Source organism: Carya illinoinensis, chromosome 10 (genome assembly GCF_018687715.1).
Source record: "Carya illinoinensis cultivar Pawnee chromosome 10, C.illinoinensisPawnee_v1, whole genome shotgun sequence".
Classification (NCBI taxonomy): Eukaryota; Viridiplantae; Streptophyta; class Magnoliopsida; order Fagales; family Juglandaceae; genus Carya; species Carya illinoinensis.
Window position 1 is genome coordinate 10,121,864 of NC_056761.1, and position 17,730 is coordinate 10,139,593.

The window sequence follows — 17,730 nt, forward strand, 5'->3', positions numbered from 1 at the left end:
CAAATGCACAAATCTCACACTTGTGATTAGAAATTATACACGCTAATCGGTTTGGCTTCTGTAGCATGATTAAGTGCCCTAACTACTTACCTCCTTCATTTCTACTAGAGTCAACGAGGCAAGTATAGTCTTACAAACTGCTCAACCTCTACTTGACATTCCCTCACTTCTATGAGGGTAAATGAGGTGAGTCCAATTTTACGAGCAACTCAACCTCCTTAACATTCCCTCACTTCTACAAGGGTCAACGAGGTGAGTCCAGTCTCACGAACTGCTAAACCTCCTAGACATTACCTCACTTCTTCAAAGATCAATGAGGCAAGTCCAGTCTTACACACTACTCAACCTCTGCCAGGAATAAAATGTGGGTTCAATCTTACACACTGCCCACGTTACTTCCAGGACGACATCTCCACTAACAAACATCGGGTGTTCGCACTTGTGCCATAAATGATGCCAGTGGGTTACCTTCGGGAATGAGCATTCAGAGTTAACATGCTCCGAACTCCACAACCATCTTGCGTGGGTTATCTTTGGGAACGAGTTGATGGGCTCTGCAACTGCCTAAGGTGGACCCAGGGGGTCGACGAGCTCCCTAACCACTTTGCATGGGTTACTACAAGCAAAATCTAACGTTAACAGCAATTCACATCGGAAGAAAAAGAATTCACCAACAATGTCAAAAACAAAATTGTCGGATGAATTTGCCTTTTCAACAACGATATACATTCATACAAACAAACTGACCGACTACTTACATTTCTCGTGAGCATCAATAGGCAAGTAGTATTACGAATACTTGACCTCCCTCACAGCAACAAGGCGAGTTCAATCTTATGATTATGAGCTATTCGACCTCCCTCATGACAACAATGCGTGTTCAGTCTTACGAGCTACTAGGCCTTCCTCATTTCTACGAGGGTCAAAGAGGCGAGTTCAATCTTATGAACTTCTCAACCTCTGTCATGCCAAAGAGGTTGGTTCAGTCTTTTGACTGCTTGGCTTATCACCGCTTTCATAACTAGTGATTAGACGAAAAAAGTCAGGGACCGCCCAGCCTCCTAGGTGCCCGAACAAGCAAGCAAGTCACTCGATTGCCTAACCACCCTCACATGCATAAAAGTCGAGCTCCGTACTCATACTTTACACAGTCGAACCTATCTCCTACCTAGTCTCATGTTTGGAAGTTTTTATCGCTTAACACAAGTTAAACAAAAAATGATGGACCCACTCCTGAAATTTATTTTTCTATAGATTTCTCCAGACTATCTCTGTCGTATATTTTATCTTGAAGATTTTCAAGGCCTTCTTTTGGAGAAAATCGACCTTAAAATCGCAGGCAACTTAAAGGGATAAAATATCCCAAGCCCCCAATAGGTTTCTAAGCAAACCCAAGATAAAGAATCCCTACTAGAAGACAATAGAATGAGAGAAAAATAAGAGACAAGAAGGGGAAAAATGGCTGAGGAAATAAAATGTGTCAAGAGGAAAAGATAATATGTGACATAAAGAAAATGGGATGTGATGTAAAGAAGTCAAGGGACAAGTGATAAAGAGAGGGGATCAAACGACTTTGGGCAGATGATTACTTCAACATCTTCCCTAACTTCTTCAACCTCGCAACGAGAGCTCCAACGATGGCTTATCCGCTAGAATATAAATCTTTGATTTCTATTATACAACGAGGATGAGAGACTGTAAAACAAGTATATTATAGTAGATTCGCCTTCCCAAAAGACCAGTGGACGTAGGCCCAATGCCGAACCATGTAAATCTGTGTCCCTCATTCTCTTTTATTTTCATTGCATTTAGTTTCAGTTCACCGCCATACACCGATGTCGTATAGTCATACAGAACTACCGCCAGGGGCTTTAGACCATACCAATCGAGGCCCGAATCACTATAATTGGCTGAGAATGACTCTTTCTTTCACTCTGATTTGTTATGCCATTTTTAAGCATTAACGTGATATTTTTCACTCTATGAACATTCTACTTTTTACCCGTGCATCTCTCACAACTTATGTGTGAAGATGAATGAAACCGGCCAACATCTAATTTAAATGTGTAACTGAAGCCTCATCGCAATGGAGCCATGGTACTTTATCTGTCATTGTATGCAATTTAACTATATAAAATATATGCCTATAAAAAAAACTATATAAAATCTATGTATTTAAAAATATATATATATTTTATATTTCTGCCATTGCATCCCTTTAATTTGTGATCACTGCTCCTCATGCATTCTTCCAGTGGTCTAGAAGATAATAATGCAGGACCTAATCTTTCCTGCACTATGAGTGCGGATGCTATTCCCAGCAGATGACATGCACCATTATTCCCTTTTGTTTCTTGACAGAAGTTGATCGACTGGGTAATCGGCTCTTTGATATTAGAAGAACTTTAACTGAACATGATCTTTCCAAGTTGGGAATTGCATGGAGGCGTGAAGTAAGATCAACAATTAATCACCCAGATGCATCAATGACAACTTGTGCCCATCTTGATCTGCTCGATCTTCTTCCCGTGGTTATGATCACGCTTGTACATGAGTAACTCTACATATAACTGTGAAGTACATAAATGCCACGTAATTGTTTTGAAAAAGAGTGAGGTTCACTATTAAAAAACTAATTTTTTTCATGTGGATCCCATATTTTATTCATTTTTTTCAATACGATTACGCAGCAGTTACACAATTCATGATTACAAATATCTTTTCTCGCTTGGGTATGTGGGAATTACTAATTTAGGCTATGTAGGTAGGTTTGGTTGTTAGAGCGAGTTCAACTCATTCCAAATCAATCATTGATGAAAGCTATTATTTTTTTAACTTTTCATAAAAAATTTAAAATCATCTCAATATATTTTATAAATTTAAACATATATTTCAACATATTTATATTTAAACACATCTTAATTAGATTCATAAAATACTAATATTTATAGATCAACTCAAATTATTCGAGATCAGCTTAACATTCAATTTCAGTCTCAGACATACGTACAGCTTATGTAACAATAGAAACTTTAATAAATTGAAAAACAAATAGACTTTAGAAGGAGAGAAGAAACTTGTGAAGGAGAAAATAAGGCTCTAGAGACAAGAGACCGAAAGAACTTTGAAAATCCTGATTAATACTTCAATTAGGACTTACATAACTAAAGAAAATCCGCCATTATTGAAATTTTTTCACAAGGGAAAATTCTTAATTATAGTATAAAGTTTAAACACGATTGAAATAGAAATCTAGCTTTGCCATAACTCTACTAAAATCCAGAATTTAATTAAATACCAAAAATATATGTTTTCTAAAAATTTTATCTTAAATCGACGATTAAAAAGAAAATAATTGGCTTATGTTTTTTTTTTTTTTGAAAGGAATTAATAATTGGCTTATGTAGATGTCTAATGATGCACTTGTGACCATATATAACTGTACATCAAAAAGATATTTTCGACTTAAAATAATACACATTTACACGCGATAATAATAATACTCAATTATAATTAAAGTTATGGTTAAAATATTATAACATAAAAATGATGTCTTGATTGATCATGAAAATTTTTATTGTTTCTTATTATTCGCGTGTTGGTCTTCGTTTGGTCCACACGTCTCTCAATTCCACGTGACAGACACGCTATTACGTGGCAAACACGCTATTAGAAATTTCAACGAGAGTAGAAAAAATATTATAGAATTTTTTGGTGAAAACTCAACAATTAAAGGGGTATTTATAAACGATAATATTATATACAGTCGTGAAATTGTAAATATTATATAATTATTTTAAAAAAATAGTAGAGTCTATAATTAAAAAATTATTTTTTTATGTGAATCTCATATTAATTTATTTTTTAAAATAACTACACGTCGTTTACATAATTACGATTGCAAATATCATTTCGATTTATAAAATTGAAAGTTGGGAGAGATTAATTTTAATTTTTAACCCTAGCTCCCTTATCATGTATTGATTAGTCGTGGGCAGTTGAAATATATATATAGAAGGTGGAGCCCCTACATGCTTCCAACAAAGGAACATGACCAAAAATTCTAATTAAGGATAAAAATTACCAACTAATAGAATGACGTGTCCAACAGCCGGCACACCTAACCTTCGACAAAGTACCGAGTAGATATAATGATATGTGTGGGGACCAACCCTAATCCTCATGTCATTTCCACCTAGCATATATATATATATATATATATAATATATGTATGTATGTCTTTACATAAAAGACCGGACCCACGCGTCCCAATGCTAAAAATTGAGAGGATATTTGAAAATATAATATGATAAAATATTTGTAAATAATAATAAAACAATTTATAAATAATAATAAAATAATTTAAATTAAGTATTCATTTAATTTTAAGAAATAAAGAGAAAAGTTAAATAAAAAGTATTTTAAAATTAAAATGAGGTTAGAATATAATGTTTTAATAAAAAAATTTATTTATTATTTTTTTTATCATCTCATGACGTGATATTAGAGAATAAATTCATAAGTAAAATATAATAAATAATTTTCAATCATCTAATATTATATCATAAATAATATTATTCTTTTTTAATATTATTTTTGTTTTGATATTTAAAAAAATTTAATTATTTTTTATTTAAAAGTTTAAAAAAATTGTAATAATTAGCTTGAAAATATTTATATTTAAATAATATTTACAAATAAATAAAATTAAATAAAATAAGATAAGATATTCAATTATTTCTAAACATTCTCTAAGAGTTATTCTATATTTTAGTGCCTCTAATGCATTTTATTTATTTTTAAAAAAAAAAATTTAACAGAAGATACCACTAATAAATTTACATCAAATAATTACTTTACTACATATAATATAATTTTTCTAAAGTTAAATCGGGACGGCCGAAAGAGGACAATTAGGAAAGAAGTTAAAAGGTGGCACGAGATGATCTTAGTGGCTACCTATCCACATTTCACACCTATGGAAGTCTTCTATGGCCCCCACACACATTGGGAAGCACTACGGACACCCAGATTTTTTTACTGATCAAATTCTCTCTAGACGGCTGAAAGTTTTTTTTTTCATATATATTTTTAGATCTCAATTATTTCGTAATTTAGGTAAAATGAGATATTTTATTAAAAATTAAATTAAATATTATTATAATATAATTTTTTAACATTAATTTTATTTTAAAATTTAAAAAAAATTAAGTTATTTAAAAAATTTTATATAAAAATTTAAAAAAATTATAATAATTATATAAAATGAGATAGTTTAATTTTATATAAATAAACTAATCCTTAATTTTTTAAATATTTAAAATAAAATTATTAAAAATAGATTTTTTAAATCATTAAAAAAATTAATAGTGACTGAAAATGATATATATAATTTTTAAATATATAAATCTTATACAAATCTTTATAAAAAATAAAAAATAAACATTTCTAAAAAATTATAATATTCCTCCTCGATACCCGATGGAATGTGTCGGTAAGGATAGTATTTTTTTATCAAATTAATCCAACAAGCGTCATCAATTGTAAGGATGACGATACATATTTATAGCTCGAGGTTGGGCAATGTAGCAGCGGCTAGCTAGCTAGCTAGCTTGAGATACATATGGCTCACTCCAAAATTTATATTATTTATGCAAGTTTAATTAATACGGTGAGTACCTTTGTTTATGTCATGGATTTCAAAATTTAGAAAAATATGTTCTTATTTAGTAAATCAAGAAATAACACATATCACACATTACACTTTTATTTATTTATTTTTTTCTTCTATCAAATACTTGATATATAAATAATGAGTAAAAGAATTTAATTAGTTAAAAAAAATAAACAAAAAAAATAATTTTAAAAATATGGTATGTGAGCTTATGTATAACAAAGCTAAAAATAAAGGAAAGATTATTATATGTAAGACTTTCTTTCTTCTTTTATCCATTTAAAAAACAAGCGTTTGATGTTGATCATTTCTTAGTTATGGGTGAAGCTACCAACTAGTCGGGTGTGTAGCGTTCTTTTTACACCTACGAATGGGGAGCTACCACATAGGAGTTGCAGCAAAATAGAGTTTACATCTGTGTGCCGGTGATTATTGTTTTTTGTTTATGTAATCTCTTCCCCCAACCCTGTCGCCTGCTCCCCTCCCCCCCCCCCCCCCCCCCCTCCCCCGCCCTCTCTCTCTCTCTCTCTCTCTCTCTCCAAGCAAATAATCTCTCCTTGGCCCTCCCTCTTCTCCCATCCACAACATTTTAGATCATTGTCAGCTTCCTCCTATTCTACATTAACAACTGTTTAACAAACACTATCTTGTAAATTAAATGTGGCACATCTTGAATTTTTGCTTCATTTTCAAGGATAAAGTTATATTTGAAACCTCTTGTAGCATTGTTTGTTTAACCAAAACTAAAAATCTCATCCCATCTCATTTCAACTCATCATTACAATTTTTTTAAATCTCCATACAAAATATAATAAATAATCTAACTTTTTCAAATCTCAATACAAAATTAATATTCAAAAATTATATTATAACAATATTCTATTCATTACTATTTAAAACATATCATCTCATCTCATCTCATCTTATCTGTATAACCAAACAGACACTTCTATTCTATAAACATTTGAAACAATAAACAGTACCTCTCCCGGAATAACCAAATATTAGGTTGCAATTGTAAAGCACAAGTACTACAATAAAGTGAAGTCTATGAGAAGATAAAGATATACCCATTCCAAATTTATATTGATGTCTACCATCCAAAGTGGGGAGGGAATCTAAAGTGCCAAATTGAAAGATGGCTCTGACTCATGAAACAAGTAATGGAAAAGCAAAAACCCATATTTTTTGTTCTTTCCGCTTTTATTACTTTCTAATCATTTTGCTACAATTATAAACGTGTAAAGAATTACAGAAAAATCTGTATTTACATAAGAAAATTATAATTTTTGGGGACCTTGGAAGAAGGCAGAATAAACAAAAAAAAAAAAATGGTATTGGTAATGGCTAAAATCTAGTGGGTTCCAAATTGGAAATGAGTTTGTTCATAAGCACTCGATGAAGAGGAGAAAGATAAGCGGGCATGGAGGAGAGAAGAGAAAGGGAAAAGGGGAGAGGAGAATCAGGAGAAGCGCTGTGTAGGGAAGAGAAGGAAAACGGGAAGAGGAAAATGAGAGAAAAGTTTATGCGGGGGGAGAGCATAGAGAAAGAAAGAAAGAAAGCTGCTACAGTAGACTAGTACCCACCATAATATATATAAATCTCATATATGTTAAACTTTTATTGGCCAATGTAAATTGGGATTTCTCACCCGACCGGTTCTGAGTTTTTCTCAATTTGGGTTTCCATACCCTTAAAGAGGGAGATCTCTAATTTAGTCGTGAAGTTGTAGTTGTTTCTTGTCTATTCTTTTCTTTTTAATTCCATTTGGGATTGAATAAGGAAAAAAACAGGTATATGGATTCATCAACTTTCTTTTTTACACCAATCCAAAACTATACCCTAAAAGGAAACAATGAAACATACTAAAAAAGAAAAAAAAAATGATTTGTACAGTTTTAAAATATTCAAGTTTCATACATTTCTTTTTTAAAAAATAGCAAATATGTGACTCATACACATAAAAAATAATAATATTTTTAATGGTATTGGGTCTTGCTATTTTTCAAAGAAAAAGACTCTAGTAAAAAAATAATTACACAACAATAATCTCACAAATTTATGTGACTTGATATAGTTTATCAGATTATAAAATTACTTTTATTGAAAAGTAGATCTGACAGATCACATGAAACCACATCAGTTTGTAGAATTACTTGTTAGTAATCTCTTTGTGGCTGTAGTACTCTTCTTTTTCAAATGAAGTACCCAAGACTTGTACAATAAAAAGCTATATTTTAAAATTATTCAAGATAGTATATAATTTTAAATGCATGATATCTGAAATAGATGGAACCAACTAAGGTCTCGTTTGGATGTTAAAATTACTTATCTTATCTCATTTTCTTGTCAAACATTATTTAAATACAAACACTTTTCAATTTCAAATTTTTAATTTTTTCATCTAATTATTACTTAATTATTATAACTTTTCCAAACTTTTAAATAAAATACGACAAACAATTCAACTTTTTCAATCTCAAAAGAAAAATATATTAAAAAATTATATTATAATAATATTTTAACTTTTTTTTTCACATTTTTTAAAACCAATAAAACACTTAATTCAAAACATTTCAATATTATATATAAATTTCTCATTTTTTTTTTCTCAACAAACAAACGAGTCCTAATTTGCACTTTGTGCCAATTACATTTCTCCCATTCTATGGAATACTTCAGCATATACAAAGCATAAGAAGCTGCACCTGAGCCTAGCCAGCCGACAAAACCAAAGAAGACCTACCAAGGTCACGTGCTGCAAAAACATCAAGGAAACGAGAGATGATGATGATCATCACCATCATCTACCCTCTTCACATTTCAATCCAACGGTTCATGAGACACCCACGTCTCAGAAACTTATCGATAAAACGAACGGTCCAGTCTCGTTCTACCAGTCACTCATGGAAATATTAATATTTAATGAAAATATTAAATTTTAGTTAGACATCCCACTTCTCCTGCTACGACTCACAAACCTAGCTAGCTACCTTCAATATCCCACATATAATTCCCACAGCTTTCCATACCCTACTGCTCTCTTTGATCCAGAACCCTATATTTACAGCCACCATACGTGTTTATCTCTTCATGCACTGTTTCTCCCGTTTTCTTGTGAGACACATAAGATAGATCCAGATAAGTCTCAAGCTCGAGAATTTTGACATCTTCTTGGCCTGGTCGGCTTGCTTTATACGTATTGCCAATTAAATTGGTTGTGTGGCCGCGCCAGCTCGCTCATGGCTGACTCCGAGGACGAGTCTGGAGGAGGGCAAAACAACGCAAACTTCAACGGCGAGTACTCTTCCCTGAGAGAGCAGGACAGGCTTTTGCCTATAGCAAACGTGAGCAGGATCATGAAGAAAGCGTTGCCGGCCAACGGGAAGATCTCCAAGGAAGCTAAAGAGACCGTACAAGAGTGTGTGTCGGAATTCATCAGCTTCATTACCGGAGAAGCCTCCGATAAGTGCCAGAGGGAGAAGAGGAAGACCATCAACGGCGACGATCTTCTGTGGGCCATGACAACGCTGGGGTTCGAAGAGTATGTTGAGCCGTTGAAGATTTATCTGCAGAAGTTCAGAGAGATGGAGGGAGAGAGGAGTAGTACTACTACTAGTACTGCTGTGGCCGGCGGAAGGCAAGGGGAGAGGGATATTGGCGATGGCAGTGTTGGGAATAGTGGGAACTCTGGGGTTGGGATGATGTATGGTGGGGTGCAATCCACCATGATGATGATGGGTCATAATTATCATGGTGGCCATGACATGTATGGATCATCAGTCAGTGGAAGTGGTAGTGGAGCCTCCTCTGGAAGGCCAAGGTAGGTCCAATTGTTTCAAGGATAATGTTTTTTTTTTTTTTTTTTGGGATATGCATGCATGATAGAAGGATGATGATGATGATGATGATGCTGATTTCAATTTTATAACTTTGCTGTATGTTTACTTAGTTGATCAGTATGGAATATTATGGATGATTACACATATATAATGTGGTATGCCATGGTTGATGTTGATTAAAGGGTTCCATTTTTGTGGGGATAATGTGGGTTCTCATGACATGCTCTTTTTATAAAGTAGTAGAGGATGAAAAAGACAGATAAATGGCATAAATTAGATCTTCCAATATATCATGATGTTCTACCTAAGAACAGAGACGGAATCAGAATGTCTTATAATTAAGTTGGAGTGCTTGGGATTAGTTAATATTGTACATTAATATATTATTCCATTTAAATGGGAAATAAATTTTTTGAAAATTCATCAATTATATATATTAAGATGACGTTTTAGTTTTTACTGGGTTAAAACCTATTTTTTAGTTTTTGGATATATATTAAGAGATCAAATGTTACGTACAGTTATAGATTGTGTAAGCGTCATACACATTTTTTAAAAAAAAAGTAACTAAATATAGAACCTACATGAAAAAAATAATTTTTTAATTATAGACCCTACTCATTCTTTTTTAAAATAAATGTATGACGTTTACATAACTCATGACAATATGTAACATTACGCCATTACTCAATGAGGAGACCGATTTCATGAGACACGTGTACATGAAACAACGCGGTTCTCACTTGATCTAGTACAAAATGTTTCAAGAATTTCAAATGAGTAATACTACATATAATTATAGAGTGCACAAGTATTGTGTTATTATTTTAAAAAAGAATGAGGTTCACTATTAAAAAATTAATTAATTTTTTCTTTTACGTAAATCCCGTATTTATTCATTTTTTTAAAGAGAATATTGCATGGCATTTGTACATTCCACAACTATAAATATCATTTCTCATTTCGGATATATGCGATTCAATATATATGTGTGTATATATATATATATATAGATCAGGACAATCGATGTCTGTCCTAGCTAGCTACCTACGTACTTAGCCTCCTGATTGTGGAATATCGATCCGGTGGTGGACTATATTTTTGTATGGTGCTAGCTGATCAGGAAAGGTTTGAAATAGCTTTTACGGCCTGTTCTTATGGTTTCAAATCAAATCTAAGAGCTTATGTTCAAAATAAGTAGTAATTAAGATTATAATTGGGTCGAGTTTCTTAAAATTATTATAAACCGCAAGAAATTTTTTATAGCTAAGTGCATGGCTGCATGCGTGGCTTAGACGTTCATGATCAATCTTGCATGCAGCCTTTTGCCAAGAATCAACAGGAATATACCTCAAATTGTATATATATATATATATTAGAATTTCAATATTGTAATAAAGGGATGCTCATAGGTGGGCATCCCTTCTCCTTCATTTGCCCGTATAGGGGTTATGAAGTTGCATAATAGCCACTCGGAGTGGCTATATATAGTCCTTAATTCTCCCCCTTTGGGAGGGTATATATATAAGCTTCTTCTACAAAACTGAAAATATCTCTCTCTAAAATATGCGTCTATCTAGTCCTGTCATTTAGTTATTGGAACATGGCAATATTGTCTTGGTTCTATTACGTGGCATACTCCACCATCGACGATGATGATCTCGGACAAACAACAATGTTGGAAAAATCCGTCTAATAACCCCACCCAATCTAATATTTGCGGCTAGAAATAACACCACTTCTGGTGTACTCTGATCTTAAAGTTATAAGAAACAAGGTCAATTTAGAAACTACTGCATCAAATTAAGCAATCAAAAGTTCTAAAGCAGTTAATTTGCCCTGAGACTTACCCATGTAGTCGTTGTGTAGAGATCGAGATTAATAATATATAAAAGAACAACCTTCATCAATAACAAAGTTGAAAAACCTAGAAGCTTCTTGTATTCTAAGAATCATGAAAATTCTCAAATGTCAAAAGTGAATAAAATAAAAACAATTACAAGTATTTATACTAACGGCTAATTAACTTAACCTAAAAATACAAACAAGTATAAAACAAAATGTAACATCTGTAGCTAACACGTGTAAAGAATATTTTACAACTTAATATCCCATTTAAGAGAGAGAGTAAATGGAATAAACTTACATCTTGGTGATCAAGGTCTGAAACTATTTAGAGCCTAGAGATTTGTTAAGAACATCAGCAAGTTGCTGTTAAGAGGCTAGATGAAAGGTTTCGATGACTCCAACCTGAATCTTGTCATGGATGAAGTGGCAATCCAACTTAATGTGCTTAGTCCATTTGTAGAAATCTGGATTTGCAGCATTAACGGCAGCTACAACAGATAAAGAGTAAGAAGAGGGAGCTACAACATTAACAGCATGACTGGAATCTTCAAAATTATTCTGAGAGCTGATATTGTGCATAGACAACAATTGTTGATATTGAGCCTCAGTCAAAGAAAATGGAGATGCTGCTGAGGAAGAGCTATCACCAAGGATAACTTGATTGGCCATGGATTGTTGCCATGGCTTAATTTTGCTTGTATCTCGGTACAAATCCATGAAGTTTGTAGCATTTTTCAATCAAGACCAGTAATTTCACAGTATTTATATACTGGTCTATCCTTCTTATAAAAGGATTTTATAGATCTTGGAGCATCAGAGTTAGCAACAAAAGCATGAGAATCAACAAGAGGAAGAGGAATGACAGAGATTTCTCTCTAATTCTCTTTCTGAAGAACAAGGGAAAAGACCTTGTTAAGCGGTGGTAAGGGCTCCATTAACAAAATCTTAGCCCTAGTCGAAGAAAATGATTCATTGAGTCCATAAGGAACTATAAAATATGTTCATGTTGAACATATGAGTTCAACGTATTTACAACACCACATGAGCATATAGGAACAGGTTTGTAATTAACGAGTTCAACCCAAAGGGCTTTTAGGTGAGTGCGATAAACACTCACCAAAAGTTGACCTTGAGAAAGAGATGAAATCGATTTTTGAATTTGAAAAATCTTAGGACCATTCTTTTGGGAGAATCGCTTCTTTAAATTGGCCCAAATCTCAAAAGCAATGGTAACAACATACAATACACTAGTAGAAATGTAAGGAGAAACTGAGTTAAAGATCTAGGAAATCACCATGTTATTACAACACAACCACGAAGAAAAATGAGGATTGGTGGAATCTGGTTTGAAAATTGTACCATCTACAAACCCTAATTTATTTTTTGTCGAGAGAGCCATAGCCATCGAACGGGACCACGTGTTGTAGTTGTCTCTAAGCAAGGGTTGTGTGACAAGAATAACAGTCGGGATTATCATTGGGGTGGAGGAAGAAGGGACTCACAACATCTTGAGAAAAGATCTGAGCAGTCATCACCATGGGATGCGAAGAAGAAAATCAAAAGACGTCTGATACCATAATAGAGTTGAAAAACCTAGAAGCTTCTTGTATTCCAAGAATCACGAAAATGCCCAAATGTCTAAAGTGAATAAAATAAAAACAATTACAAGCATTTATAATATAGGCTAAATAACTCAACCTAAAAATACAAACAAGTGTAAGATACAATGTAACATCTGTAGCTGACACGTGTAAAGAACATTTTACAACTTAATAATCAATGCTCCAAAAGGCTGCATGGCAAAGATTTGACTTGATTATGGCCGGCCTCCCCTTCCTACTGGTTTTGTTAAATCTTTGAGTAACTTCCAACTAAGTGAAAGGACTACAATATTATCATATATATATATATATATATATATAGGTGTGCATCAAGCGCATTTTCATATTTAAATAGATCCAATACATGAATCCCTACTAAAATCGTCACCTAACAAATGCAGGTATTGGACTCCTTGAACGTACGGTTTCATGACCCATTCATTGACCATAAACGTACAAGTCCACATGATTACAAATTAATGACGTACATATAAAAAAATTAAGGTAATGAACCATCAAATTTTCATTTATTTTACAAAATAATCCTCTATGCAACCACATAAAGTACTTCTCAATATTGTTAACTTGGCCTATAATTTCTCCTTGGATACATTTCGAATACTAATGCCAGTAGAATGTTGGAAAATCAACTTCTCATGAAGAGAACTACATACCCTATATATGCAACGTTGCAGTACGACTCATGTAAGGCATACAACAAATATTTAACATGAATATGAATCAAATAAATAATTGCACATGTGATGTGTCTTCTAACTGTTAATTACTCCCTGCTGAGCGGCCCCATATGATTTAGTAGTGTTCATATACAAATAGCTCCTTTTATCAGAAGAAGAACTTGATGTCGCTGGCACTGCAGAAAACCCAGAATACCCGCTATCAATCTTCGCCAAACATAGCTTGTTGATGAACTTCATGAGCTCGTGTTTTTGGACATATGGCTGTGCCGCATATTCCTCGAATGGGATCCACTGCAGGCAGGCAGGCAGGCAATAATTATTATGAATGTGTGAGGCAAGTTTGTTGATCATTGCTGTACTGCTAGCTACTAGGGCTCTTATATAAAACAATTAAAGCTAGCAATATTTCTTATTGCTAAAAATGGATATATATATATATATATATATATATATATATATATATATATATATGCTGATCAAGTGAAAAGTAGATACGTACGCTCAAAACAAAAGTGAAAAACAGATCCTGATCCTCTAGTTTGACCAAAAAAATAATATTACCTGAGCTGCCTCTATCTCTGAATCCTGTTTCTGTATATCGAAGGAAAGGGGTCGCAGCATGCACACAAAGAATAAATCCGACTTCTCAAAGAACGACTTGTGGGTTTGTCTGTAAATTATTTGAAAGAAGAGTCATTATTCTGAGTTCCAGAAAACAACCAGAAGCAAACAAGAAGCTTTGGAGATAAAGAACGAAAATGATATCCATCTGAATAATTGCATGAATGCAGGAGTTTTCGTAACATTTTGAGTTCTAAAATTTCAAGGTAGACTACTACTGCATGTTAATGTATTGATAACATATGTACAGACATGCACGAAGTACTTCCACAAATATATATGTTACCTGAATGTTAGTACTTCCACAAATTCTGCGTCGATCTGAAGCAGCAAAATTCCAGAAAATTTGAAAGCAAAATAACATCAGTAAAACTAATAAATGCAAGAATATTATGACTTAAGTAACTGATATTTTTACACTCAAATTTAATTAAAAAATAATAATAATTAAATTGCACGATTATATATATATATATATGATGATCACTTACTCCCGTCTCTTCTTTTACTTCCCTCTCTGCTGCTGCACAGATGTCTTCCCCCTTTGGAAATGATAAATTAAGTTCAGTAATCAGGAGAATATACAAAATTAATGTATTAAATTAGTCTACATCTTGATGATGTGTATGTTGACAAGCTTAGCGGCCTGATCGATTTGCTGAATTACCTCTTCGACAGTTCCTGTAGGGAATTTCCAGACTCCTTTCCCCCGCAAAGCTCCATACTTTTCTTGGACAACTAGCAACTGCATGATGCCCAATAACAGATCGATATCGATGATCATTGATCAAGTAATTCAGATCAAAATATTATAATTAATTAATTATTGATCATGATCAGTTTATTTATATCATAGATACTTCTAAAATCAAAACCTAAAAAAATAGTAGAACAATTAACACAAATGATGATTCTTTGAGTACATACATGCATGCATGCAGAGATCTACGTACGTCCCATGCAGCAGGTGTTTAAATCGTAATTAGATAATTTATTAGAACCGCATGCATCAGACTGCATTTCAATGGTAGATGATCATTACCATTATTTATGGTGAAATTAAAATATACCTCTCTTTTTTCATTCATGATAAATGCACCAATACCCACTCGGTGGGAAGCATTTGCAGGGAGAGTATGAGCTCCTCGAGGAATCCAATATATAAGCATTAAGTATTTCGGTTCTGCATGGTGGTACCAGAATCCTTCCTGCACAGATCAAAATTACCAATTGCAATAAGGTTTAATGGACATGATAAGTGCTTAACATTGATCTTAATATACCATGATCCAGCTTCTTAATTCTGAGAAATCACTGAAAAATTGGGGAAAAAACTGACCTTAACAGCAGCTTCCACCAGATTGACCATCTCGATGGGTAAATTCAGCCAGATTCCTTTCTTTCCCTACAGTTCAAAAGAAAATAAAAAGTCAGTGCTACATGAAGATTTTGACAAAATATTGTTGTTGATTTTTTTTTTTTTTTTTTGCATGAACAAATTTAAATACATTTCATGTGATCAAGTCATGTACGGGCTTTGTAAATAACCCAATTATGAATAACATACGTGAATTAAGATCGTGACGGCCATATCGATCAAAGCATGCATGCACCGATATTTCAGGAAGAAAAGTACAACCACCATAATCATATATATGCTAATTAATTACAATCTTGATTTAATATCATATCACCTGTGCATGGTCATGCATATATCATGTACAACAACTTTATACTCATGCATGATTACTGTCTGCATGCCCCCAGCAAGCTAAATTATACGTAAGACCTTTGTAAAAAGTTAGGCTTCCCCTACAAAATATTGAAATAAGTACCTGCTGTCTCCAACGAGAAATGGAAGATCTAAGAGCAGAGCCAAAGACAGCAGCGTCGATGGGGTGCAGGGCCAGGGGCATTTTCACAGTGACCCCACCAAACTGATCATTCACTGCATGCGCAGTTATTAGGCTTTTTTCATTAATTTCTTCACCAAACACTCGATTCCCGAACGCCGACATGATGGCTAGCTACGACACCAACGATATATATATATATATATATATATATATATATATATATATATATATATAAATATATTTAGTACAGATCTAGTTATAACCTCGACAACTTATGTACTTCGGAATTAAACAAGCTGTTCTCGTGATTTACTTGGCTTATATAGTTGCGATTGAGAGGAAACAAGGATGTGAAGAGTCTTTCGTTTTGAACTGTTCGTCTCCATGTGTCCTTCTCGGCAACACAACTTCCCGATTTTCACACACCCTGCGTAAGATCAGGGCTTTTCGGACTTTGATTATTTGCTCCCTTACAAATTTGCTCTACGACTTGACCAGCTTTGAATTGGCCACGCAAATTAACGCTATGAAACTATTAACGCGATTAGCAGAGATATCCCTGACTTGTATATATTAATATATATATATTTTCTTTAACGATCAGTCGTTCGGAGTTATGTCCAATGTGTCCATGTTTATATAGGGTTTTGTTAGATGCAGTCGGAAAATATAGTTGATGTGCAGTCGGCTGTACAGAATGAATAAAAAAAATTATAAAAAAATTATTTTATATTCAAGACTTACATGAATAAAAAATATGTAAATTCCATATTAATTTATTTTTTTTTCTATAATTACATATCGACTGTATTTTTCAGCTGCAAAAAATATTTCTCATATATATATATATATGCGCGCGCGCGCATTAAGTCATGTCAGTCATTGTAAGGGGCTAAAACACGGTTTGGTCTCTAATGAATTACTTTTATATATGCGTGCGTGTTAAGTCATGTCAGTCATTGTAAGGGATCACCAAAACACGGTTTGATATCTAACGAATTACTTATATATATATATATAATTAATAGAATAATATAGTAGTAGAACTTTTGGTTTCGCGACCGGGTCTCATGTCCTCGAAAATACCATGCAATTATTCAGAAATTTGGTTCATGACTTGTTAAAATTTTATTAAATATATTTTATTAAAAAATAATAAATTAGATAGTTTTAAATGGAGAAAATAAGTTTTTTTTTGTTTTTATCAGTTTCACCCATTCATTTTTTTTAGTAATGTTATATATATGTTACAGTTTTATTTATATTTTTACTTATAATACTTATTTTGTTAGTTTTATTTTGATATTCAAATTTTAAATTTTATAATTTTTAAAATATCAATAACTTATACATAAAAAAGTAAGATTTTCTTAAATAGCATATTTATCATTTTCATTCATTTTTTAATAAAATATATACAACAAAACTTTAACAGAACGTAAGCCATACTTGAATATCAACTCAATGTTCGTATATTTCTAAGAGCACTACTACACCCATCGAGAGTGGGTATCAAATCACCGATAGTGTAATTTTTTTTTTTTTTCCAAACACTTTTTAAACCCCTTGAATGTTTTTTTTTTTATT

General features: G+C 32.8%; 2 protein-coding genes across 2 annotated transcripts; one reads left to right on the forward strand and one right to left on the reverse strand.

The window, feature by feature from the left end:
• The first annotated feature begins 8,588 nt into the window (after nt 1–8,588).
• Nucleotides 8,589–9,697, forward strand: LOC122278012 (nuclear transcription factor Y subunit B-3-like). Its single transcript, XM_043088055.1, has one exon. It carries the CDS (start codon nt 8,917–8,919, stop codon nt 9,499–9,501), a length of 585 nt encoding a protein of 194 aa, XP_042943989.1. The 5' UTR covers nt 8,589–8,916; the 3' UTR covers nt 9,502–9,697.
• Nucleotides 9,698–13,349: 3,652 nt separating this feature from the next.
• Nucleotides 13,350–16,342, reverse strand: LOC122278011 (nudix hydrolase 2-like). The gene is made up of 8 exons (XM_043088054.1): nt 16,123–16,342; nt 15,627–15,692; nt 15,358–15,495; nt 14,955–15,032; nt 14,779–14,829; nt 14,574–14,608; nt 14,228–14,336; nt 13,350–13,957 (listed from the first exon to the last, which is right to left on the reverse strand). The coding sequence occupies exons 1-8, from the start codon at nt 16,303–16,305 to the stop codon at nt 13,739–13,741; spliced, it is 879 nt and encodes a 292-aa protein (XP_042943988.1). The 5' UTR covers nt 16,306–16,342; the 3' UTR covers nt 13,350–13,738.
• Nucleotides 16,343–17,730: the final 1,388 nt, after the last annotated feature.

Bases quoted from the DNA above. Each gene is read 5' to 3' on its own strand.
- LOC122278012 (XM_043088055.1), top strand. From the start codon at position 8,917: ATGGCTGACTCCGAGGACGAGTCTGGAGGAGGGCAAAACAACGCAAAC.
- LOC122278011 (XM_043088054.1), bottom strand. From the start codon at position 16,305: ATGTCGGCGTTCGGGAATCGAGTGTTTGGTGAAGAAATTAATGAAAAA. The intron at 14,609-14,778 runs GTAAGTGATCAT...TTGCTGCTTCAG, and splicing joins AAGTAAAAGAAGAGACGGGA to ATCGACGCAGAATTTGTGGA. The intron at 13,958-14,227 runs GTAATATTATTT...GCCTGCCTGCAG, and splicing joins CAGAGATAGAGGCAGCTCAG to TGGATCCCATTCGAGGAATA.